Source organism: Hyperolius riggenbachi, chromosome 10, assembly GCF_040937935.1.
Source record: "Hyperolius riggenbachi isolate aHypRig1 chromosome 10, aHypRig1.pri, whole genome shotgun sequence".
Classification (NCBI taxonomy): Eukaryota; Metazoa; Chordata; class Amphibia; order Anura; family Hyperoliidae; genus Hyperolius; species Hyperolius riggenbachi.
The window spans coordinates 249,406,270-249,430,495 of record NC_090655.1 but is presented as its reverse complement, the minus strand read 5'-3'; the positions used below and the strand labels follow the sequence as shown (position 1 = coordinate 249,430,495).

The window sequence follows — 24,226 nt, the reverse complement described above, 5'->3', positions numbered from 1 at the left end:
TGAATGTTGTGAACCACGCAATGGCTGGGCTACTGCTGCTGCTGAGGCGGGTCTGGTGGTGAGTCTGGTGAACCCAAGGGAGGCAGTGTTGCTGGTGGTACCCTGTCCTGCCGCGTTTGCCCACAGAGTGGGATGTTTGGATAGAATGTGGCGGCTCATGCTGGTGGTGGAGAGGTTGTTAATACTTTTCCCCCTGCTCAGGCGGGTCTTGCACACCTTGCAAATCGCCATGGTAACATCCTCAGTGCAGTCTTCAAAGAAAGCCCAGACTTTAACTGGCTGAGGACTCGGACCTCGTGCGTGATGTGCTGGTGCTGCTTAACCCACTGCTGGACGCTTGAGAGGTCATCCAAGTAATTATCTGGTCCTGTTATTTTGGATCTGTGAGGGTTGTTGTCCTGGACAACATGGGCAGTATTGAGTGGGTTTTCTTGGGTGCTCCCCTGTGGCCTGTACGTGAACCGTCAGGGGAAACACCTCTTCCCTTGCCCCTCCCTCTTTCACCGGATTTCTTCCTCATTTCACTTATCCTTAAAGTACACGCTGACTGGCAGCAGTACAGTGGCAGTACAGAAATGCTATACAGTGGTGGGTGAGCGGTGTACCACTATTGTCAGCAGTGACACAGAGCACAATGCTATACAGTGGCGGGTGAGCGGTGTACTACTGTTCCCAGCAGACACAGAGTGGAAGTAAACACAATGCTATATAGTGTGGCTGAGCCGTGTACACAGAGTGGCATTAAACACAATGCTATATAGTCTGCTATATAGTCACCCCGAACAGGGTGATGTTCTGCAGAACCCGAACAGTGGCAAACACTGTTCGCCCAACACTACTGGGAGGGAACGCAGATTTTAGTACCTAAACACACGATACAACATGTTTTCCGGGGTCGGACTCTGAGGCACATACAGATGGTCCCGATCATCATCCTCATCATACAACTCTTCTCCTGAGTCTGACCCACCCACCACCTCTGCCACCCCAACATCCCCAGACACAGACCCCTCATCGTCCTCAACATTAACTTGGGATGCTGGCCTGAGCCAGACCTCCTCCTCCACATCAGGCCCCATCATCTCCTCAATGGCAGCCCTCATTAATCGCTCTGGCGACGGACTGATGGACACAACGTTCTCCTCCGGGGAGGGCTGCTGCTGACCACTGGCTGCTGGGGTGGATGTTATAGCTTGCGTGGGGCGTTGGCTGTTGCTGTTGTTGGGAGTGCTGCTCACAGCGGAGGTCTCTGGGGAACTCATGTTGAGCTCATATAGTGGTTGACGGTGAGTGGAGTATTACTGATCCCAGCAATATACACACTGACTGGCAGAGTACGCAATGCTATATAGTGTGGCTGAGCGAGGTACACAGAGTGGCAGTAAACAGAATGCTATATAGTGTGGCTGAGCGAGCGGTGTACCACTATTCCCAGCAGACACAGAACAGTGAACAGAATGCTATATAGTGTGGCTGAGCGAGCGGTGTACCACTATTCCCAGCAGACACAGAACAGTGAACAGAATGCTATATAGTGTGGATGAGCGAGCGGTGTACCACTATTCCCAGCAGACACAGAACAGTAAACAGAATGCTATATAGTGTGGCTGAGCGAGCGGTGTACCACTATTCCCAGCAGACACAGAACAGTGAACAGAATGCTATATAGTGTGGCTGAGCGAGCGGTGTACCACTATTCCCAGCAGACACAGAACAGTGAACAGAATGCTATATAGTGTGGCTGAGCGAGCGGTGTACTACTGTTCCCAGCAGACACAGAACAGTACACAGAATGCTATATAGTGTGGCTGAACGAGCGGTGTACTACTGTTCCCAGCAGACACAGAACAGTACACAGAATGCTATATAGTGTGGCTGAACGAGCGGTGTACCACTATTCCAAGCAGACACAGAACAGTGAACAGAATGCTATATAGTGTGGCTGAGCGAGCGGTGTACCACTATTCCCAGCAGACACAGAGTGGCAGTAAACAGAATGCTATATAGTGTGGCTGAGCGAGGTACACAGAGTGGCAGTAAACAGAATGCTATATAGTGTGGCTGTGCAAGCGGTGTACTACTATTCCCAGCAGACACAGAGTGGCAGTAAACAGAATGCTATATAGTGTGGCTGAGCGAGGTACACAGAGTGGCAGTAAACAGAATGCTGAGCGAGCGGTGTACTACTATTCCCAGCAGCGACACACAATGACTGGGGGGGACCCTGGCTAGCGTGGCTGGAGCGCGAACTACCCTGCCTGCCTACCCAAAGCTAAACCCACAGACAAATGGCGGAGATATGACGTGGTTCGGGTATTTATTTACCCGAACCACGTGACAGTTCGGCCAATCAGAGCGCGTTCGGGTCCGAACCACGTGACCCGTTCGGCCAATCACAGCGCTAGCCGAACGTTCGGGGAACGTTCGGCCATGCGCTCTTAGTTCGGCCATATGGCCGAACGGTTTGGCCGAGCACCGTCAGGTGTTCGGCCGAACTCGAACATCACCCGAACAGGGTGATGTTCTGCAGAACCCGAACAGTGGCGAACACTGTTCGCCCAACACTAGGCTCTATTCTCAATGAGTTACCGCATGAGTTAAATTAGGTAGTGATAAACACTGACCAAAATATCTCCATTTTGAAATTCACAAATTTTTTTCTCAATAAATTACCTCATGTGGTAAAAGTGTGGTAATTAACTCAAAATTTATCTCCAATTTGAGATTCTCAATTGAAAAGTTGGTGTTAATTAAGGATGTTTTTATCACCTACAAATGGTAGGTGATAATTATCACTTCTCTGCTTTTGGCCTTCAGGATGGAGCCTTTTGAGCTTTCTTTGCTTGAGTTCATGTCAATTTTACATAGAAGGCAGAAAAGACGAGTGTGTCTAATCTCAAGGCGCACTTTCACACCTTGTACAGTCTTTTAGATGATTTTATAGATGCCGAGGAGGAAATTCCTCTCTGCAGTAAAAGATAAGCAGCAGCATAATTACCTTTAAAGAAAAACATTTCTTTGTTACAGCTGATACAAATCCAGCAAAAAATCTCCAGTGTATGTACTTCCTGCTTTCATGGAAGCAGACATAGGGTTAACATCCTGTATTTACACATTAGCTGCTCTGCTGAGGCAGCCAGCTGGCACAGCTGAGAGCTCAAATTACAGTTGTGATTATTCACAGATGCGGGTGAATTAGACAGGCTAAATTATATACATACGGGGTGCATTTATATATGTTTTCCTTCTGTCCTGTGCAAGAGTTGAGGTCCCACTTTAAATGTGACAGGCTATCCTGGGTGGTCTCTGTGTAATGGGTGGCAAGTATTTGGGCTGCCCTACAGTGGTCAAAAAAAGCTTTATTTCCGTTCATATTACTGACCGTTTTATCACCAGTTTATCACCTGTTTTATCACCTGTTTTACCGCACTTTTATCAAACATTTATCACACTTGGTACATTTTTAGTGAATACTCACTATTTTCACTATTTTTAGTGAATTATAACTGGAGGTAATTTTTCACCCAAAAAAGAGTTACCGCACATGGTTTTGTGAATAGAGCCCATTATGTTCTGATTTCAATTGAAACAAGCCCGCTAAGTCCCAACCTGAGCAACGTCTCCACACCCACATATTATTACGTTGATGCTCTGGATTGGCTGCGCATCGCTTGTGCTTTCTGCAGGCTACTCTGCTTATACATGAGGCTAGGAAGTTACTGTACTGCCGCATTACATTCTATCTGCCAGACTGCCACAGCACAGCAGGAGGGTCCCTCTGATCAGCTTACAATGTATTTGGCCGATATAGAGGGAGAGGGTGGCTTCTCTCTGGAATGTAAGCATTGTTCGGTATGTTACATTATTATCCGCTAATACGGGGTGTGTTCATATTTAGTTTATTATAAGTGACAAAAATTGTGCGTGGCACCGAGAAGAGCATTTACGGTTTAGCACTCCGTGGAGATCAATAAGATGGCGGGAAAGACCGTTAACCCACACGCGGGATATCTGAAAATCTCTTCATCTCAATATTTTTGTTGTGCATTCTTCCATAAACGCCCCCAATAATGTATTGTTACTGAAATTAAAGTGGATTCCCGCACATGTTACTGAATTTGCTGCATAAAAACCTTTTGCATGCCGAGAACTTCAAGATCAGCCACACGCCATTCCACTGATCGTGTGACTTTCCTCAAACTCGCACACGATCCATCACTGCCATATGGAAGTTTCTATTTCCTCTACACATATAGTTCTACACTGGAGGAACACATACATACAGCACAGTAATCTTTCCTGTAAATCAGGCTCTCTATAGACAGTGTGGGTGGCTCTGAAAAGAGCCTTTGTGGTGTTCTGTGCGATCTCTTTAGCTGCAGGGAATTACTTGCTCTTGGCGGCCTTGTGGCTCTCGGTCTTCTTGGGCAGCAGCACGGCCTGGATGTTGGGCAGGACGCCCCCCTGGGCGATGGTCACCCCACCCAGCAGCTTGTTGAGCTCCTCGTCGTTGCGCACGGCCAGCTGCAGGTGGCGGGGGATGATACGGGTCTTCTTGTTGTCCCGGGCGGCGTTGCCAGCCAGCTCCAGGATCTCAGCGGTCAGATACTCCAACACTGCGGCCAGATAGACCGGAGCTCCGGCCCCCACCCGCTCCGCATAGTTGCCCTTCCTCAGCAGACGGTGAACACGGCCGACTGGGAACTGCAGCCCGGCCCGGGAGGAGCGAGTCTTGGCCTTGGCACGAGCCTTGCCGCCTTGTTTGCCTCTTCCGGACATGATAACTTCAGGAATACAGATAACTCTCCAACACGAGAATAACCGAACCCGCCCCTCCTCCTGCCCTATATACTCTGCTGCCCGCCCCGCGCTGCCACCCGATTGGCTGCTATTCAACTCAACCAATAGCATAAGAGTCTGGCTGTCCACTAATCAGCAAATGCCAGGGCGGGACTCTCCTCTTTAGCGTCCAATCTCATCTAGAGTGTTTTGTTACGATCTTCAACTAAAAGAAAGTCTCTCATCCGACCAATCAGCTATAAGGGGCGGTAATCAGGCGGGGCTAGCGACGCTATCCAATAGTGTGAGCCGGCTCTCCTGCAGCCTGATTAGCATAGGCCGCCTATATAAGGAGGGGAGGCAGCGCTGCTCCTCATTGTGTCTCCGCACTCTGCAGAGTTACTGAGAATCATCAGCTATGGTTGAACCAGCCAAGTCCGCCCCGGCGCCCAAGAAGGGCTCTAAGAAAGCGGTGAGTAAGGTGCAGAAGAAGGACGGCAAGAAGCGCAGGAAGACCAGGAAGGAGAGCTACGCCATCTACGTGTACAAGGTGCTGAAGCAGGTGCACCCCGACACCGGCATCTCCTCCAAGGCCATGAGCATCATGAACTCCTTCGTCAATGACATCTTCGAGCGCATCGCCGGGGAAGCTTCCCGCCTGGCTCATTACAACAAGCGCTCCACCATCACCTCCCGGGAGATCCAGACCGCCGTCCGCCTGCTGCTGCCGGGAGAGCTGGCCAAGCACGCCGTGTCCGAGGGCACCAAGGCCGTCACCAAGTACACCAGCGCCAAGTAATCGCCTCTCACCCGACTACACAGGAAACCCAAAGGCTCTTTTCAGAGCCACCCACTCATTCACTACAGGGCTATGTACTGCTATTACAATCATTCCCTACTGAAGTCCTAAGCTGAGCAGGGAGGGGGTTACCCACCATGAGGTTACTGATCTCTTCCAGCGGTGTTTCCGTTCTAATGCTGTCCCGTACAGTGAGTCACCTGTGTGCTGCCTAGGGGGAGAATACAAGGTTGTTAGGAGTTCGCTGAGCAGGGAGGGGGATCTCCGATCTCCTCTAGCCGAGCGGTTCTGATTTATGAATATTTTTAAGGCCCATTTCTGAATTGGCGCAGGGGATTGTCAGAGACTGATGTATTGAATCGTTTCCCTGCAGCTAGTGACTATTGCAGTACACGTCTATTAGAACCCTAGAGACCTCTGTACTTGGAGGTGCCTCAGTTTGAGTATATAATGGTTCTCTTATTACCCCGGCTGCTGCCTGTGATGTTTGTGTGCCGCACTCTAGTCGGAGAGAAGCCGATAGCAGAGATTGCCGGTGCGCTGCAGCCACTCGGACCAGCGACAAGGACTTCTCGTGTATTTCTCGACAGAATCCATCCTGAGTCTATGCAGCTGGTGGGGTTATTTTAGAAGCGGCCCATCCGCACAGATCGGGTGACGTCTAAATAATATGTATTGCACAATAATATTATTTTGTGATAAAACTAAAACGGTGCATAGTTGGTCGTGGTTTGAAAGTTGCAAATAAATGTATCACTAAAGCGCAGCCGCCACATTTGAAAATAATCGCTTTTAGTAGATTCATGATTTTTATGTTCCTGTAAATATCAAAGGCATCTCTGTGAATTTGATAGCTGATGGACGCCAAACCACCTAAATATCCGATCTGCTGGGAAATCCGGTCACTGCAGCAAAACGACTCCCGCTTAGCTCGGTCAGATAAGTCTGTGTGAGGAGGACTCTTATTACTGCCCCGGCTCATGCCCTGCACAGGGGGAGGGAGATCTCGGCTCTCTAATCTGTCTCCATAACAATAAATAACCATCAGCCTGTCCGATCCGCCGCCACGATACAGAATGCGGATCTTCTGCAGAGAAACGTGACTCATCTACCTCTATTCCTTTCCACTTTATACTTGACGCTTTTAGATATAACTAGTATCTGTTGGAGCTGATAGAAAATTAAAATAATCAAGAACAAAACCAGGCAGCGTTGTAGAATGGCGTGATAACCAATATTGTGGCGGGACAATTAAAAAACAACTAATTTTCTCCACTAGCCAATCCGATAAAAGCTCCCGATCACCCCGGCCAATCAGAAGCCACGGCGCTTATAAATGGGTAATAGCTCGGCAGAGGGCGTGTTGTGAGTCGAGTAATAGAGATAATATTGTGCATTTCCCGGTCAGTCAACGGCTGCTTTGGGCGGGGTTATTGGAAGGCCGTCCGGTGATTGGTTCCCGCGCAGCACGAGGCAAGACACAGTGCAGGCTGCTATGGGGCTGGGTGGGATGAAGGACAATTGGCTCTCCGCGGTGTCACGTAGAGGGCGTGGTGTGAGGCAGCCAATGACAGAGAGGCTCGGTCTGTATAAAAGGGCGCTTCCCGGCCGCTCTCCTCATTCTATTTCCGCGAGTGAATAGAGACTATTTCCTGAGCGATGGCCAGAACTAAGCAGACCGCCCGCAAGTCCACCGGAGGGAAAGCTCCCCGCAAGCAGCTGGCCACCAAAGCCGCCCGGAAGAGCGCCCCGGCCACCGGAGGAGTGAAGAAGCCTCACCGCTACCGGCCCGGTACAGTGGCTCTCCGAGAGATCCGCCGCTACCAGAAATCCACCGAGCTGCTGATCCGCAAGCTGCCCTTCCAGCGCCTGGTGCGGGAGATCGCCCAGGACTTCAAGACCGACCTGCGCTTCCAGAGCTCGGCCGTCATGGCTCTGCAGGAGGCCAGCGAGGCTTATCTGGTGGGGCTCTTCGAGGACACCAACCTGTGCGCCATCCACGCCAAGAGGGTCACCATCATGCCCAAAGACATCCAGCTGGCCCGCAGGATCCGCGGCGAGAGGGCATAAGCGCCTCATATTCCATTAGTATCCCCCACAGAACACAAAGGCTCTTTTCAGAGCCACCCCACGTTCTCCATACAGAGCTGTAACGTCGAATTTAGCAGATATATATTCTTTCGTTAGTGTAATTATGTGATTATTGAGTGATATCCATATACCTTTGACCAAAGTTCGAGTGACGGCTCAAGCCAGCATGTAAAGAGTCTTTGGGCAAGGCTCCCCGATGATCCTAGTCGCCCGTACAGGAGAGAAACGCAATCGTCTGCAGATGTGCCCCAGTAACGTACGGATTTTTGTTTTCAATCAGCAGCTTGTCATAAAGTGCACATGTATTAGCAAAAAGAGGACCAGGCAGTTACCGGAATTGTTATCACATCTACATAACTTCCATGACGCAATTACCTTTTTTTATACATGAATCCTCTTCTGAGATGTGAAGGAAGACCGATTAGGTGCTGGAATAAATAGTATGGTGGGATAGGAAAGAGATGCTCGCAGCACACAGACCACATGACGGCAAATCAATCTCTGCAGTATGTGATAGGGGAGTATAAATCGTGTGCTCGTGGCCGATCGACTCTAGGTGTATATAGTTGGTGGAGATCTACAAGATGGCGGGAAAGACCGTTAACATACGCGCGGGATATTTGAAAACCTCATCTAATCAGATTTTTGAGTTCTGTTCTCCTTTCGTGCATGTAAACGCCTGAATATAATAACGAATCATTTCAGATTGTAATAAGTATTCCCTGGTGTAATGGCTCTGACACAGGAGACCAGGGTTCGAATCTAGGCTCTGCATTTTCTGTAAGTCAGCACCTTACATTAAGAGACCTTAGGCAAGTTTCCCTAACTGCCTATAGAGCGCGCCCTAGCGCTTTGAGTCCGCCAGGAGAAAAGCGCGATATAAATGTTATTTGTCTTATCTGCTCCTCCACACGAGTTGCTGAATTTGCTACATAAAGGTTTTTTTTAATGCTGAGAACTTTAGGAAGGGGTAGATCAGCTGTACGGATCACCGGATATTAGAGAGGTGATCTATTACCATGCAAGTGATCTAGAACAGAAATTCATCCTATTTCCCTTTTCTCATGTACAAGCAGCTGGATAACCGCGCGATCACAAACACTGCAATGTATCGCTCAGGACGAGTGTACTGTACTGGCAGATATTTATTGAATTTATATAGCGCCAACATAGAGCTTGTTTGAGCTCATTTTCAAAGCGTTGGCAGTGAATAGCAGATCAGAGCCACTCATTATCCATACAGAGCTGTAGTGCCGCTATCACAGCAGCTAGACGGGCAGAAATGTACCAGAGTAGATGGCTCATCTCAGAAAAACTACACCCTACCAATAAAAACTGTTCGGTGTTACTCGGGCTGCTATAACAGGTATTTACTTACATGGGCGCCAAAATTGTTGGTAAATATCTTACTAGCAACATCACACCCATCAGCCATGCTAAAAGAAAATTACTTTGTTTCACACCATGCGTTCCAAAGGGGACTATAAAAAAAAAAAAAAACTTGATTATCATATGAAACGTCCTCTAGTTGCGGTTAATCGAACTTTGAGTTCGCATGTAAACATTGAATTTATAAAGCAATCCCCACTTCACCCGTTTCTCAGGGACCCCGCAGCGTGTATGGCCGCCTTCCGCAGCCACAGGAAGATCAACACATTAGGGAGTCAATGCACACCTGCCAATAATGCGACGGTCACTAACAGCTACATGTACTACCCAGGTAATAACAGAGTAACGAGAAGCATCAGCCCTTCAGGGGAAATGTGGGTGGCTCTGAAAAGAGCCTTTGTGTTTGTGGAGAGCCGAGCTGCGGCTTATTTCTTCTTAGGAGCGGCCTTCTTGGGCTTTGCTGCCTTCTTTGCCGGGCTTTTGGCGGCCTTAGGTTTGGCTGCCTTCTTAGCGGGGCTCTTGGCGGCTTTCTTGGCTTTAGCGGCAGCTTTGGGCTTCTTGGCAGCAGCTGCCGCCGGTTTCTTGGCCGCCTTCTTAGCGGGGCTCTTCTTGGCGGCGCTGGGGGCTTTCTTAGGCTTCTTCGGAGACTTGGCGGCTTTGGGCTTCCTGGCAGTAGCCGGCTTCTTAGGCTTGGCGGCAGCCGCTGGCTTCTTCTTGGCCGCCGCCGGCTTCTTGTGCTCTTTGCCGGCTGCCTCCTTCTTGCTGACCTTGAAGGATCCGGAGGCGCCGGTGCCTTTGACATGGACGAGGCTGCCCTTTGTCAGCAAGCCCTTGATGGCCAGCTTGAGGCGGCTGTTATTCTTCTCCACATCGTAGCCTCCGGCAGCCAGAGCCTTCTTCAGGGCGGCCAGGGAGACCCCGCTGCGCTCTTTGGAGGCGGACACGGCCTTGAGGATGAGCTCGGACACGGCGGGGCCGGAAGGCTTCTTGCTGCCTTTCTTGGCTGCTCCTCCGGCTGCCGCCTTCTTAGGCTGCTTCTTCTTGGCGGCGGGCTCCGCTGCGGGAGGGGCGGCTGCTGGGGCGGTCTCTGCCATCTTCCTGCACTACAAAAAATTATAACATTGCGGGGAGAGCCAAGCTCTGCGCTTATATACTCTCCCCGGCTGCGCTGCCATTGGCTGCTGACAGGAGGACACACCCCTCTTCCTATTGGTGGGATCCGGACTCTCAGCCGTCCCTCCACACAGCTGTCACTGCTCGGCTCTCTGCTTGTGTTTCCTCGCCGGGAGAAAAGTGGGTTTATTCCCCCCGGAAAGTAGCGGTGCGCCCCCTGTGTGTGGCCGCCCGGCTGGCAGGGGTCTCCCCTCCTCCATTACAGTCACGGGGGGCTTCTGAGCGGCGACAGTGGCCGGGAAATCCCGCTGTAATGTGACCAGCTCTGCTTTCTGCTCCCCCGATCTCCTCTGTCTCCATCATTATCAGGGGGTAACATGTTTGATATACGGGGTCTCCTGTCACTGCCCCCGCAATATGAAGGAGAGGATCCCCGCCACACATTATACGGGGCTGGGGGGCTACTGACCCCTGGAGGGGGATATTATGCTGAGGAATGTCCCGGATGCTAGCACAGGCTGAGCTCTCCTCTGCTGCCTGCCAATTGTGATGAGCCTCATACATCGGCTGTCTATTTGATTATTCACCTATATGGGAATTAAATTAGTTTAGAACCGTAATATTATGTAATACTGTTTATGACTGATACAGAAATGGATTAAGATGTATGGGGCTCTAGGCAACGTGGTAGATTTGAAGCCTCCTTGTGGTTTTGTAAGCTGAAGTGGTGAGATGGCAAGGAAGGTGGCAGGTGGGCCTCTTGTTTGTACAATCTTACCTTGCTCAGCCTTCCTGATGACTGCTTCTTGTACCAGAATAATTGTATTAATACATACTTATTCTCTTTATAATGACCTGATGAATGTGAGGTGCATTTGTGAAATGATTAAGGCTTATCATTCCAACACGATCTGTAAATAGAAACCTACTTGATTACATTTTTGCAGTGACGTAGCTAAGGAGTTGTGGGCCCCAATGCATGTTTAACAATGCCCCCCCCCCCTTCAAGCACTCTATACATAACAATTGATACGGCGCACCCAAAAATCCGCCAATGGCAACTACAGGGGCAGAGGTGCAAGAAGGTGGTGCGAACAGTTTGTTAATTACCACTATTCAAAGTATCTATAGAAGTGATTATTATGAGCACAGGACCCATAGAGAGCTAATACTGTATTAAGGGAGGGCCCCTCTTGGCCCTGATGGGGTCGCAACCTCTGCAACCCAGGGCCGAGGCAGAGGCCAGAGAGGCTCCAGGCTCAGGGTGCAGTGTAGGAGGGGGCGCACAACTCACTCACCTATCATTCCCCTATTGTGTTGGAAGCAGAGAGAAATAAGAAAAAGGGATGCATGGCAGTGACTGCAAGCCAGATAACTAGAGATTAAGGTGTTGGGGGCACCTCTTAGTCTAATGGCAATCAGTGTGTGACGGCTGGGGTGGGAGGAATGGAGGGGCGCACTTTGGTGTTGCAACCTAGGGTGCTGGAAGACCTTGTCCCAGCTCTGCTGCAACCCCCATTGCTAGTTGCTACTGCGCCCCTGCATTTTTGGTAATGTTCTGTAAATGCACACAACGTTTTAGTAGAGGCGGGAATGGGGTGAGGAATAGCCGGCCCAGCTCAAGCACTACAGCATTTGCCAAGCATTGCTAAGAGTATACGCTTAAGAAATTCTCAATGCCATTTAACCACTCCGATAAATTACATTGCAATATTCAGATGATGGGTTGTGTCGCCTTCCGAAGTGTGAGTTTTGGAGGGAACTGGCGCAAAGGCACCCGAGTGCTGTTCTCTTGTTCACCTCATGGTGGCAGTAGTGCGCCGCCAGGAAGATACAGGGAGGAACGTGCAATAAAAAGCACTTGTATTTGATGTAACCAGCTATAGAAACATGCTGGAGTTAGTAACATAAGCGCCGATTTGATAAGAATCTCCATCCCATGACACTAGTCATATCTGCTCAGTAGTACATACACAGCTCTCTAGTGATTTAGTGAGCGGCTCTTAGAAGAGCCTTTGGGTTGAGCGATGAACAGAATGAGAACAGAAGGATATTTAGCCGCCGAAGCCGTAGAGGGTGCGCCCCTGGCGCTTGAGGGCGTACACCACATCCATGGCGGTGACCGTCTTCCTCTTGGCGTGCTCAGTGTAGGTGACGGCGTCCCGGATGACGTTCTCCAGGAAAACCTTCAGCACTCCGCGGGTCTCCTCATAGATGAGGCCGGAGATGCGCTTGACACCCCCTCTGCGGGCCAGGCGGCGGATGGCGGGCTTAGTGATGCCCTGGATGTTATCCCGGAGCACCTTCCTGTGCCGCTTGGCGCCTCCTTTCCCGAGTCCCTTCCCGCCCTTTCCTCGGCCAGACATGATGATTATAGAGCTTCTTCTCCGCTGTAGAGATGAACTGATCTGTGCTGCCGCCTCTCCTCCTCTTATACAGCCTGGGCGGACCTGAGGGGAGACTGCAGTAGAAGGAGTGGTCGGATTCTGCTGTTGATTTTTGGGGTGTGACCAGACATGTGACGTCAGCCCTGTTAGTGACAGTGAAGCTCCGACTAATCTATGTACACGTTTCCGTCACATCGGTAGCTACAGAATCAGCAATAATATCACTGGCCTAGACCCAGTATTTGTCTTCAGCTCACTTTTTACACCCAATTTTGGAATTATAAGCCTGGAACTCACAGATTTCTTTTAGAACACCCAGATCGTTAAATGACACGTTCCAGTCTCGAGAATATCGGCAGGCAATGCATCTACTCTGGCTCAGCCAATCACAGCAGCCAGTAAAACGCCAAGAAAGTGTAATCCAGTTTGCGAGCTAAATATGTTTCTATCCACAGATAGAGTATTGGAGTGATGATTAATGTCACTAATGCACCCCACACTTCCCACTGTTCCCAGGTCACTAAGGAAGTAAGTTCATAAGGATTTACATTAAAGGGAACCTGGAGCGAATAAAATTATTTAAAATAAACGCACGAGGTAGCTGCAAATTAATATTACACAGGGATGCTCGGATGTGCCTCATCCACGAATTCGGCAATCCGCTTGGTTACAAAAAAAAAATCTGCATTCGGCCCCGTCGCATGCGGATTTTCGTCCGCGTCCACGCAACCACGCGGATTTTCTGCCGTGAATGGCGTGGAGGCGGATTTTCTTTTAACGTTAATAACAAAGCCCCCATACATGCTACAATCCCCCAAATTGCATGGATTATCGAGGTGATAAGGGGCAACATAACTTCAACATAAAAAATTCCAAAAGATTTTTTTTTTCTTGAGAAAATGGATTTTAAAGTGAAATCAACACTTTAAATGGGGCTATTAATTGGTAATAAGTGGTTTTAAAAAGGGATATACGCGTTAAGCAGTCAAAGAGGTGAAGGCGAGTTCCAATGGCACTTGGCGGCGAAGGTACCGCTGGAGGAAGATGAGTGGCTGATGCCAAAAAGGCCCCAGAGAGGTTTTTGTAATTTTTTTTTTTTTTTTTTTTTTTTTGCAGCAATTAGCAATGACATCGCAACAGAGTTGTCAGTGGACACGGGCAGTGTGAACGCAGAGTGCAGTGGTGGTAGCGACCAGTGGTGCTCACCGCCAGGTCGTGATCACGCTTACGCGTGGATTCACGACCATTTTGACGCATTCCGCCTCGGACACGCTAAGCCGTGAATAGATTTTCAACCACGAAAATCTGCTTCGGCTACGCGTGAATGCGGACAGAAATCCGCATTCACGCTCGTGAAACCCGGCGCTGAAGTCGTGGTTTGCGGAAATGCGTCAAACTATGCGGAAGTGACACATTGCAGGCCAATCAGAGTGCCCCAGCCAGGCCCTAGCAACCAATCACAGGAGGGGAGCTATGCCCTCCCCTCCTGAATATAAAGCGGCGGCCATGATGGAAAAGCTCTGTCCTTGCTAGACTGTGGTGCTGAGAGGATTATCTCCAGGCCATTGTTGTTTGAGCAAGTGCATTTATTGTGTTAAAAACAAAGCGTTTTTTTTGCTAACACTGCTCTTATACTGTACACAGTTAGCTAGTCAGTGAGTGATTGCTGTAGTTAGTTGTAGTCAGTGTAGTGTAGTGGGAGTGTGGGAGTCTAGTGATTATTTAACTGTGTGTAGTGCAGGCAGGTTCAGTGCTGCAGTGTAGTCAGTGTAGTGGGAGTGGGGATTATCTGTGTGTAGTGCAGGCAGGCAGGTTAGTGCAACAGCAGTGTTTACTTGCATATTCCAGTGACAGTTATACACTTGTACTATTTGCAGGCAGCCAGTCACACCGCCGGCGCCGCCACTCTCTGCCAGCGCTGTTCATTCATTCTGTCAGTGACCTTGTGCCGTGCCCAGTGCCCACTGCTCGCTCGCTGGCATATGAGCATCTCATTACACAGTGTGACATCCTTGTGTGCCCACTGCATCCTTCAGTGACCTAGTTGTATATCCAGTGCCCACTGCTGTGCCCACTGCATCCTTCAGTGACCTTGTACTGTGCCCACTGCATCCTTCAGTGACCTAGTTGTATATCCAGTGCCCACTGCTGTGCCCACTGCATCCTTCAGTGACCTTGTACTGTGCCCACTGCATCCTTCAGTGACCTAGTTGTATATCCAGTGCCCACTGCTGTGCCCACTGCATCCTTCAGTGACCTTGTACTGTGCCCACTGCATCCTTCAGTGACCTAGTTGTATATCCAGTGCTCACTGCTGTGCCCACTGCATCCTTCAGTGACCTTGTACTGTGCCCACTGCATCCTTCAGTGACCTAGTTGTATATACAGTGCCCACTGCTGTGCCCACTGCATCCTTCAGTGACCTTGTACTGTGCCCACAGCATCCTTCAGTGACCTAGGTGTATATCCAGTGCCCACTGCTGTGCCCACTGCATCCTTCAGCGACCTTGTACTGTGCCCACTGCATCCTTCAGTGACCTAGTTGTATATCCAGTGCCCACTGCTGTGCCCACTGCATCCTTCAGTGACCTTGTACTGTGCCCACTGCATCCTTCAGTGACCTAGTTGTATATCCAGTGCCTACTGCTGTGCCCACTGCATCCTTCAGTGACCTTGTACTGTGCCCACTGCATCCTTCAGTGCCGTTGTACTGTGCCTGGTGCATCCTTCAGTGACCTTGTACTGTGCCCACTGCATCCAGTGATTCATTACTAGCAACATGTCTGGCAGGGTTTCGCGGGGTGAGAGGAAAGGGAGTTCAATTGCCTCAGCCACTTCTGGGACTGCTCCACGTCCAGGGAGAGGACGCCCAGCTGTACGTGGTCGTGATGCAGCAGAAAGGGGGGCAGCAAAGCCTGGGCCGAGTCAGCGGACGCCATTGTCCAAATATTTTAAAGTTTCTGGTCCCCGTGTGGTGGTTGAGCAAATGGAACCTGACGTACTCATGGACATCATGACTTCCTCCCAGACCTCTACTGTGAGCACCACTCCAAGCAGCAGCAGCAGCAGCAGCCAACGTCCCACGCTTGTTGTGACATCCAATGGCTGACCCCCCCCGAAAACTGGACACAGGTGTAGTGGTGTCTGATAAAGGTGCCAACAAACAACATGCTGGCCGCCATTTCGGAAGATGGCTATACCCACTTACCTTGCTTGGCCCACGTCTTCAACCTTGTAGTCCAGAAGTTTTTACGGACTTTTGATGGGTTGAAGGATGCTGTGGCCTCAGCACGAAAAGTGTCAGCCCACATCCGTCGCTCCGCAACTGCCACCGCGGCCATGAAACTGCCGCAGCGCTGCCATAGCCTGCCGCAGCACAGGCTTATTTTCGATTGTCCAACGCGGTGGAACTCCACCCTCCAGGGCCAGGCCGAGGCAGAGGCGAGAGAGGCTCCAACCTCAGGGCGCAGTATAGTAGGGGGCGCTCAACTCACTCAGCTATCATTGCCCTATTGTGTTTGAAGCAGAGAGAAATAAGAAAAGGCGATACATGGCAGTGACTGCAAGCCAGGTAACTAGAAATTAAGGTGTTGGGGGCCCTGGGGCACTTCAGTCTAATAGCAATCAGTGTGAGACGGCTGGGGTGGGAGGGATGGAGGGGCGCACTTTGGTGTCTCAGCCTTGGGTGCTGGAGGACCTTGTCCCGGCTCTGCCACCCTCCACATGCTGGAGAGGTTGTGGGAGCAGCGCATGGCGGTCAGGCTATACCTGTCTGAAACATCTTCCACCAGAACAGGGCCACTGAACTACGTTACTGGGGACCAGTAGCAGCTGATTGGACAGATGTGCAAAGTCTTGCAGCCGTTTGAGCAGGCAACAAAAGTGGCCAGTGAGGAGCACTGCAGCATATCAGAGGTGCTACCTCTTGTCTTCATGCTGGACAAGGCTCTTGACAAACTGCTCGAACAGGGGGAGGAAGTCCTACTGAACAGTAGTCAGTCAAGTGGGGGAGTGAGTGGACATGCTCCAGTCCTGGATGAAGAGGGAGAGCTTGTGGAAGCGGAAGAGCCCATTGTCCGGGGGTGGGAAGAAGATTCAGATGATGTGGAGCTGGAGCATGATGACAGTTCTGAGTCTGTCAGCCAGGGAGAGGTGATAAATGGCAGACATCTCTTCCCTATGGCTGCACATATGCTCCAAAACTCTAAAATCAAGGCTCGACATGTGGGTGGCCACCATCTTAGATCCCTGGTGCAAGGTGAAAATGCACCAGATCATACTCCCCTCCCAAGCAGACGCCAGGATGAGCCAGATCCGGGATGCCCTTCTTCGTTGGGTAAAAGATGTGTTTCCTGCACCTGTATCCCGGGCCCAAGCTACCAAGTCTCATCACACTCAGCAAAGGTCTGGTGGTCCCACTCCTAGCAGCAGCACCAATAGCCAATCTGTGAACCTGCTGAGTATGCTGAAGGAATTTTACCAGCCAATGCCAGATACTTCTTCTAGCAGCAGCACCACCAGCGGACAAAGTGGTCAACGCCAGCGGCTGGCCCGTATGGTGAATGATTACTTGGGTTCGGCCAGTGCTCCAGACAATATGGAGAGTTATGATGACTAGAGTTGGGCCGAACCTCCGATTTTAGGTTCGCGAACCTGGTTCGCGAACTTCCGCGGAAGGTTCGGTTCGCGTTAAAGTTCGCGAACCGCAATAGACTTCAATGGGGATGCGAACTTTGAAAAAAAAAAAAAATTATGCTGGCCACAAAAGTGATGGAAAAGATGTTTCAAGGGGTCTAACACCTGGAGGGGGGCATGGCGGAGTGGGATACATGCCAAAAGTCCCCGGGAAAAATCTGGATTTGACGCAAAGCAGCGTTTTAAGGGCAGAAATCACATGGGGCTCGATTCACAAAGCGGTGCAAAGTGTTAGCACCATGGTGAAAAGGCCCTTATCACGCCTAAAGTCACTTTAGGCATGATAAGAAGAAACTCGCGCGAAGTTGCCGCGCGTACACCCGACGCTTCGCGCGAAGCTCCCATTAAGCCCTATGGGACTTTGCGCGCGCTCTTACGCGCGTACGCGCGAACGCGCTTACGCGCGGTAACTTCGCGCGAAGAGCAGGAAAAATCGGTGATAACTCAGTGGTGAAAAGGTCATCACGCCTAAAGTCTTTTAGGCGTGATAACTGGGTTATCACCGCTTTGTGAATCGAGGCCATTGAATGCTAAATGACAGGCCTAAAATGCTTTAAAACATCTTGCATGTGTATACATTAATCAGGTAGTGTAATTAAGGTACTGCTTCACACTGACACACCAAACTCACCGTGTAACGCACCGCAAACAGCTGTTTGTGTAGTGACGGCCGTGCTGGACTGGTGCGCACCATGGCGAGAGTGCAGGTTTTGGTGGCTTTACAGCCCATATGGTCGCCTGGCTGATGTAGCTGAATGACAGAACAGTGACTGTCCAGCTGATCAAATTTGGTCTGACCACAATGAAGCAACGACCTTATTATCTTTTGTGTGCCCCCCGAGACACTTATCTAGGCGCCGGTCATTGCTTCATTGTGATACGCAAGCCCCTTCACCACGGCAAGGTAATGATCACGAAGGGGAATGGGCGCATGTACATGCCTTTTCTTTTGTTGTTGCAGCTGCCCGCAGTGCAGCCAGAAAAATTAGGCAGTCATGTACACGCACCAGAAAAATTATTACAGCGGCCGCTGCTAGCAGCGGCCGCTGCTAGCAGCGGCCTAAAAAATTCAGCAATCCGCCTGGAGTCCCGGACCCTGTTGGTGGTGGCGGAGAAGGTAGTCAAGCGGCCTGCAGGCAGACATGCTGTGTGGAGGGACTGGGAGCGACTTAGTCTTCTTGGGGCAGGCCAGGCAGCCAGTCACACGGCGTGCAGGCAGAGATGCTGTGTGTGCGGGGACTGACTTAGTCTTGGGGCGGGCAGCAGCCCTCCGGGATCCATGCCTCATTCATTTTGATAAAGGTGAGGCACTTAACACTTTTGTGACTTAGGCGACTTCTCTTCTCTGTGACAATGCCTCCAGCTGCGCTGAAGGTCCTTTCTGACAGGACGCTTGCGGCAGGGCAGGAGAGAAGTTGGATGGCAAATTGGGACAGCTCTGGCCACAGGTCAAGCCTGCGCACCCAGTAGTTCAAGGGTTCCTCATCGCTGTTCACAGCAGTGTCTACATCCACACTTAAGGCCAGGTAGTCGGCTACCTGCCGTTCCAGGCGTTGGTGGAGGGTGGATCCGGAAGGGCTACGGCGAGGCGTTGGACTAAAGAACGTCCGCATGTCCGACATCACCATGAGATCGCTGGAGCGTCCTGTCTTTGACTGCGTGGACACGGGAGGAGGATTAGTGGCAGTGGTACCTTGCTGGCGTTGTGCTGTCACATCACCCTTAAAGGCATTGTAAAGCATAGTTGACAGCTGGTTCTGCATGTGCTGCATCCTTTCCACCTTCCGGTGAGTTGGTAACAGGTCCGCCACTTTGTGCCTGTACCGAGGGTCTAGTAGTGTGGCCACCCAGTACAGCTCATTCCCCTTGAGGTTTTTTATATGGTGGTCCCTCAACAGGCAGGACAGCATAAAAGACGACATCTGCACAAAGTCGGATCCAGTACCCTCCATCTCCTCTTGCTCTTCCTCAGTGACGTCACGTAAGTCAACCTCCTCCCCCCAGCCGCGAACAATACCACGGGAAGGTTGAGCAGCACAAGCCCCTTGCGACGCCTGCTGCGGTTTTTCTCCTGCCGCTGTCCCCTCCTCCTCCTCCTCCTCCTCCTCCAAAGAAACACCTTGCTCATCATCCTCTGAGTCTGACTCGTCTTCTGCACACGACTTCTCTTCTTCCTCCTCCTCCCCCCTCTGTGCTGCCGCAGGTGTTGAGGAAACAGCTGGGTCTGATGAAAATTGGTCCCATGCCTGTTCCTGCCGTAACGGTTCCTGGTCACGCTCATTCACAGCTTCATCCGCCACTCTACGCACAGCACGCTCCAAGAAGTAAGCGTAGGGAATTAAGTCGCTGATGGTGCCCTCACTGCGGCTCACCAGGTTGGTCACCTCCTCAAACGGCCGCATGAGCCTGCATGCATTTTTCATCAGTGTCCAGTTGTCGGGCCAGAACATCCCCATCTTCTCAGCGAGTCGGGCTATCGCAAATGAGGCGTCTCACCGGCATGTTGTTTTTGCGCTGAATTTCCGCAAAGCGTGCCATGGCTGTGTAAGACCGCCTCAAATGCCCACAGAACTTCCTGGCCTGCTTCAGGACATTCGCTAAGCCAGGGTACTTTGCCACAAATCTTTGAACCACTAGATTCATGACATGTGCCATGCAGGGTATGTGTGTCAGCTTCCCCATATGCAAAGCGGCAAGCAGATTGCTGCCGTTGTCGCACACCACGTTGCCTATCTCCAGGTGGTGCGGGGTCAGCCACTCATCCACCTGTTTCTTAAGAGCAGCCAGGAGAGCTGCTCCAGTGTGACTCTCCGCTTTGAGACAAGACATGTCTAAGATGGCGTGACACCGTCTTACCTGGCATGCAGCATAGGCCCTGCGGAGCTGGGGCTGTGTAGCTGGAGAGGAGAACTGCCACTCAGCCAAGGAGGAGGAGGACAGCGAAGAGCATGTAGCAGGAGGAGAGGAGGTGGCAGGAGGCCTGCCTGCAAGCCGTGGAGGTGTCACAATTTGGTCCGCTGCGCCCTGCTTGCCATCGTTCACCACCAGGTTCACCCAATGGGCTGTGTACGTAATGTAGCGGCCCTGCCCGCGCTTGGCAGACCAGGCATCCGTGGTCAGGTGTACCCTTGACCCAACGCTCTTCGCAAGAGATGACACCACTTGCCTCTCAACTTCATGGTGCAGTTGGGGTATGGCCTTTCTCGAAAAATAAGTGCGGCCTGGCATCTTCCACTGCAGTGTTCCGATGGCCACAAATTTACGGAAGGCCTCAGAGTCCACCAGCCGGTATGGTAACAGCTGCCGAGCTAACAGTTCCGCCACGCCAGCTGTCAGACGCCGGGCAAGGGGGTGACTGGCCGAAATTGGCTTCTTCCGCCAGGGCCGGGCCGAGGCATAGGCTGGAGAGGCTCCAGCCTCAGAGCGCAGTGTAGGAGAGGGCACAGAATTCATTCAGCTCTCATTCCTAATTGTGTTTGAAGCAGAAAGAAATAAGAAAAGGGGATACATGGCAGTGACTGCAAGCCAGATAACTAGATATTAAGGTGTTGGGGAGGTTGTGGGACCTGTGGCACCTCTTAGTCTAATAGCAATCAGTGTGTGATGGCTGGGGCGGGAGGGATGGAGGGGCGCACTTTGGTGTCTCAGCCTTGGGTGCTTGAGGACCTTGTCCCGGCTCTGTCTTCCGCTCAAACATTTCCTTCACGGACACCTGACTGCTGCTGTGGGCAGAGGAGCAGGAACCGCTCAAGGGCAGAGGCGGAGTGGAGGAGGGTGCCTGTGAAGGTGGAAGGGAGAAAGCGGCAGAAGCAGATAATGCACCTGATGGAGGAGGAAGAGGAGAAGGAGGGTGGCTTTGCTTTTGTGTGCTGCTGCTGCTTTTGCTCAGGTGGCCATCCCATTGCTGTTTGTGCCTTTTCTCCAGGTGCCTTCGTAAGGCACTTGTCCCTACGTGAGTGTTGGCCTTTCCACGGCTCAATTTTTGTTGGCAGAGCGAACAGATGGCTTTGGTCTGATCTGAGGCACACACATTAAAAAATTTCCACACCGCTGAGCCACCCTGGGATGTGGGCACTATGGGGACCTCAGCAGCTGATGCTGAAGGGCAAGTTGGCTGGCTGTATATAGGTGGCGATACATGGTGCCGGACTCTGCCACCAGCTGTTTCTGACGAAGAGCTGCCCCAGCTTCTTTCAGCAACTTCTCTCCTCCTACTACTCTCTGACTCCCCCTCTGAACTGTCCCCCTCTTCATCTCCTCTATTGGGAACATACAGAGGATCCCTATCATCGTCATCATCGTAGTCATCCTGCCCAGCTTCGCTTGACTCAGAAAAATCCAAACATGCACCATCAGTAGGTCCTTCATCCTCCTTACACGTTACATCCATAGTGTTGCCGCGTAACGCAGACATATGAGCTGGTGAAAATTCATCTGGCTGTAACAACAATGGCTGTGCATCAGTGATTTCACCACTAAATAATTCTTGCGAAGTGTCAAATGCAGCGGAAGTGGTGCTAGTAGTAGCGCTGGTGGCTGAGCAAGATGAGGTGTTCTGTGTCGCTAAATACTCAACCATGTCCTGACAATCTTGGGACGTGATGGGACGTGCCTTCTTCCAAGCACTGTACTGTGGGCCAGGTCCACACGAAATTACATTTACACGACCTCGCGCAGACCTGCCGGGTGGCCTTCCTCTGGCTCTGGCACTACCTCTTCCTCTACCTGTTTTGTCCATATCGGGTATGCACGGAGTGGTATATCACACTGCGTGCACTCACGTAGGTAAGTGGGTTCACTTAACTGCACAGGTATGCGCACTGATGCGGTGGGTTCACTGAACAGAACAGGTATACAGTGGCGGGTTCACAGAACAGGTATGCAGTGGCGGGTCCACTGAACAGAACAGGTATGCAGTCGCGGGTTCACTGAACACAACAGGTATGCAGTGGCGGGTTCACAGAACAGGTATGCAGTGGCAGGTTCACTGAACACAACAGGTATGCAGTGGCGGGTTCACTAAACAGTACAGGTATACAGTGGCGGGTTCACTGAACACAACAGGTATGCAGTGGTGGGTTCACTGAACAGGTATACAGTGGCAGGTTCACTGAACAGAACAGGTATGCAGTGGCTGGGTCACTAAACAGGTATACAGTGGCGGGTCCACTGAACAGAACAGGTATGCAGTGGCGGGTTCACTGAACACAACAGGTATGCAGTGGTGGGTTCACTGAACAGGTATGCAGTGGTGGGTTCACAGCACAGGTATGCAGTGGTGGGTTCACAGAACAGGTATGCAGTGGCAGGTTCACTGAACAGGTATGCAGTGGTGGGTTCACTGAACAGGTATGCAGTGGTGGGTTCACAGAACAGGTATGCAGTGGTGGGTTCACAGCACAGGTATGCAGTGGTGGGTTCACTGAACAGGTATACAGTGGCGGGTCCACTGAACAGAACAGGTATGCAGTGGTGGGTTCACTGAACAGAACAGGTATACAGTGGCGGGTTCACAGAACAGGTATGCAGTGGCAGGTTCACTGAACACAACAGGTATGCAGTGGTGGGTTCACTGAACAGGTATACAGTGGCGGGTCCACTGAACAGAACAGGTATGCAGTGGCGGGTTCACTGAACAGAACAGGTATACAGTGGCGGGTTCACAGAACAGGTATGCAGTGGCAGGTTCACTGAACACAACAGGTATGCAGTGGCGGGGTCACTAAACAGGTATACAGTGGCGGGTCCACTGAACAGAACAGGTATGCAGTGGCGGGTTCACTGAACACAACAGGTATGCAGTGGCGGGTTCACAGAACAGGTATGCAGTGGTGGGTTCACAGAACAGGTATGCAGTGGTGGGTTCACAGCACAGGTATGCAGTGGTGGGTTCACTGAACAGGTATGCAGTGGTGGGTTCACAGCACAGGTATGCAGTGGTGGGTTCACAGCACAGGTATGCAGTGGTGGGTTCACTGAACAGGTATGCAGTGGTGGGTTCACAGAACAGGTATGCAGTGGCAGGTTCACTGAACAGGTATGCAGTGGTGGGTTCACTGAACAGGTATGCAGTGGTGGGTTCACTGAACAGGTATGCAGTGGTGGGTTCACAGAACAGGTATGCAGTGGCAGGTTCACTGAACAGGTATGCAGTGGTGGGTTCACAGCACAAGTATGCAGTGGTGGGTTCACTGAACAGGTATGCAGTGGTGGGTTCACAGCACAGGTATGCAGTGGTGGGTTCACAGAACAGGTATGCAGTGGTGGGTTCACAGCACAGGTATGCAGTGGTGGGTTCACAGAACAGGTATGCAGTGGTGGGTTCACAGCACAGGTATGCAGTGGTGGGTTCACAGCACAGGTATGCAGTGGTGGGTTCACAGCACAGGTATGCAGTGGTGGGTTCACAGAACAGGTATGCAGTGGTGGGTTCACAGCACAAGTATGCAGTGGTGGGTTCACTGAACAGGTATGCAGTGGTGGGTTCACAGCACAGGTATGCAGTGGTGGGTTCACAGAACAGGTATGCAGTGGTGGGTTCACAGCACAGGTATGCAGTGGTGGGTTCACAGCACAGGTATGCAGTGGTGGGTTCACAGCACAGGTATGCAGTGGTGGGTTCACAGAACAGGTATGCAGCCAGACAGGAACAAGTTAAGCCTAACTAATCTTTCCCTGAGAGACAGTCTGCAGCAGCTCGCCCTACTCTCACTAACGCAGGCAGCACACGAGTGACCGTAATGGCCGCTGCTGCCTGCCTTATATTAGGAGGGGTGGGGCTCCAGGGGCTAGTGTAGCCTAATTGGCTACACTGGGCCTGCTGACTGTGATGTAGAGGGTCAAAGTTGACCCTCCATGTGCATTATGGGGCGAACCGAACTTCCGCAAAGGTTCGCCTGCGGGACGCGAACGCGAACCACTGAAGTTCGCATGGAACCGTTCGCAGGCGAACCGTTCGGCCCAACACTAATGA

The 24,226-nt window shown here is 51.3% G+C and overlaps 5 protein-coding genes across 5 annotated transcripts in view; 2 read left to right on the top strand and 3 right to left on the bottom strand.

Annotated features, from left to right (window-relative positions):
- LOC137537074 (histone H2A type 1-like) overlaps positions 1-4,779 on the bottom strand; it is a 34,547-nt gene extending 29,768 nt beyond the window's left edge. Inside the window, exon 1 of the mRNA XM_068259218.1 lies at positions 4,391-4,779. Coding sequence (XP_068115319.1) covers positions 4,391-4,779 — 389 coding nt within the window. The remainder of the gene's footprint in view (positions 1-4,390) is intronic.
- A 412-nt stretch (positions 4,780-5,191) lies between these two features.
- On the top strand, positions 5,192-5,601 carry LOC137535238 (histone H2B-like). The gene has a single exon (XM_068257053.1). It carries the CDS (start codon positions 5,198-5,200, stop codon positions 5,576-5,578), a length of 381 nt encoding a protein of 126 aa, XP_068113154.1. The 5' UTR covers positions 5,192-5,197; the 3' UTR covers positions 5,579-5,601.
- A 1,622-nt stretch (positions 5,602-7,223) lies between these two features.
- Positions 7,224-7,676, top strand: LOC137535229 (histone H3). The gene has a single exon (XM_068257045.1). The coding sequence runs from the start codon at positions 7,238-7,240 to the stop codon at positions 7,646-7,648; it is 411 nt and encodes a 136-aa protein (XP_068113146.1). The 5' UTR covers positions 7,224-7,237; the 3' UTR covers positions 7,649-7,676.
- Positions 7,677-9,429: 1,753 nt separating this feature from the next.
- LOC137535222 (histone H1B-like) lies at positions 9,430-10,152 on the bottom strand. The gene has a single exon (XM_068257038.1). The coding sequence runs from the start codon at positions 10,150-10,152 to the stop codon at positions 9,484-9,486; it is 669 nt and encodes a 222-aa protein (XP_068113139.1). The 3' UTR covers positions 9,430-9,483.
- A 2,073-nt stretch (positions 10,153-12,225) lies between these two features.
- On the bottom strand, positions 12,226-12,537 carry LOC137537073 (histone H4). The gene has a single exon (XM_068259217.1). It carries the CDS (start codon positions 12,535-12,537, stop codon positions 12,226-12,228), a length of 312 nt encoding a protein of 103 aa, XP_068115318.1.
- Between the last annotated feature and the right edge of the window lie 11,689 nt (positions 12,538-24,226).

What these genes read in the sequence shown, in the direction of transcription:
- LOC137535238 (XM_068257053.1), top strand. Translation starts at nt 5,198, where the DNA reads ATGGTTGAACCAGCCAAGTCCGCCCCGGCGCCCAAGAAGGGCTCTAAG.
- LOC137537073 (XM_068259217.1), bottom strand. Translation starts at nt 12,537, where the DNA reads ATGTCTGGCCGAGGAAAGGGCGGGAAGGGACTCGGGAAAGGAGGCGCC.
- LOC137535229 (XM_068257045.1), top strand. Translation starts at nt 7,238, where the DNA reads ATGGCCAGAACTAAGCAGACCGCCCGCAAGTCCACCGGAGGGAAAGCT.
- LOC137535222 (XM_068257038.1), bottom strand. Translation starts at nt 10,152, where the DNA reads ATGGCAGAGACCGCCCCAGCAGCCGCCCCTCCCGCAGCGGAGCCCGCC.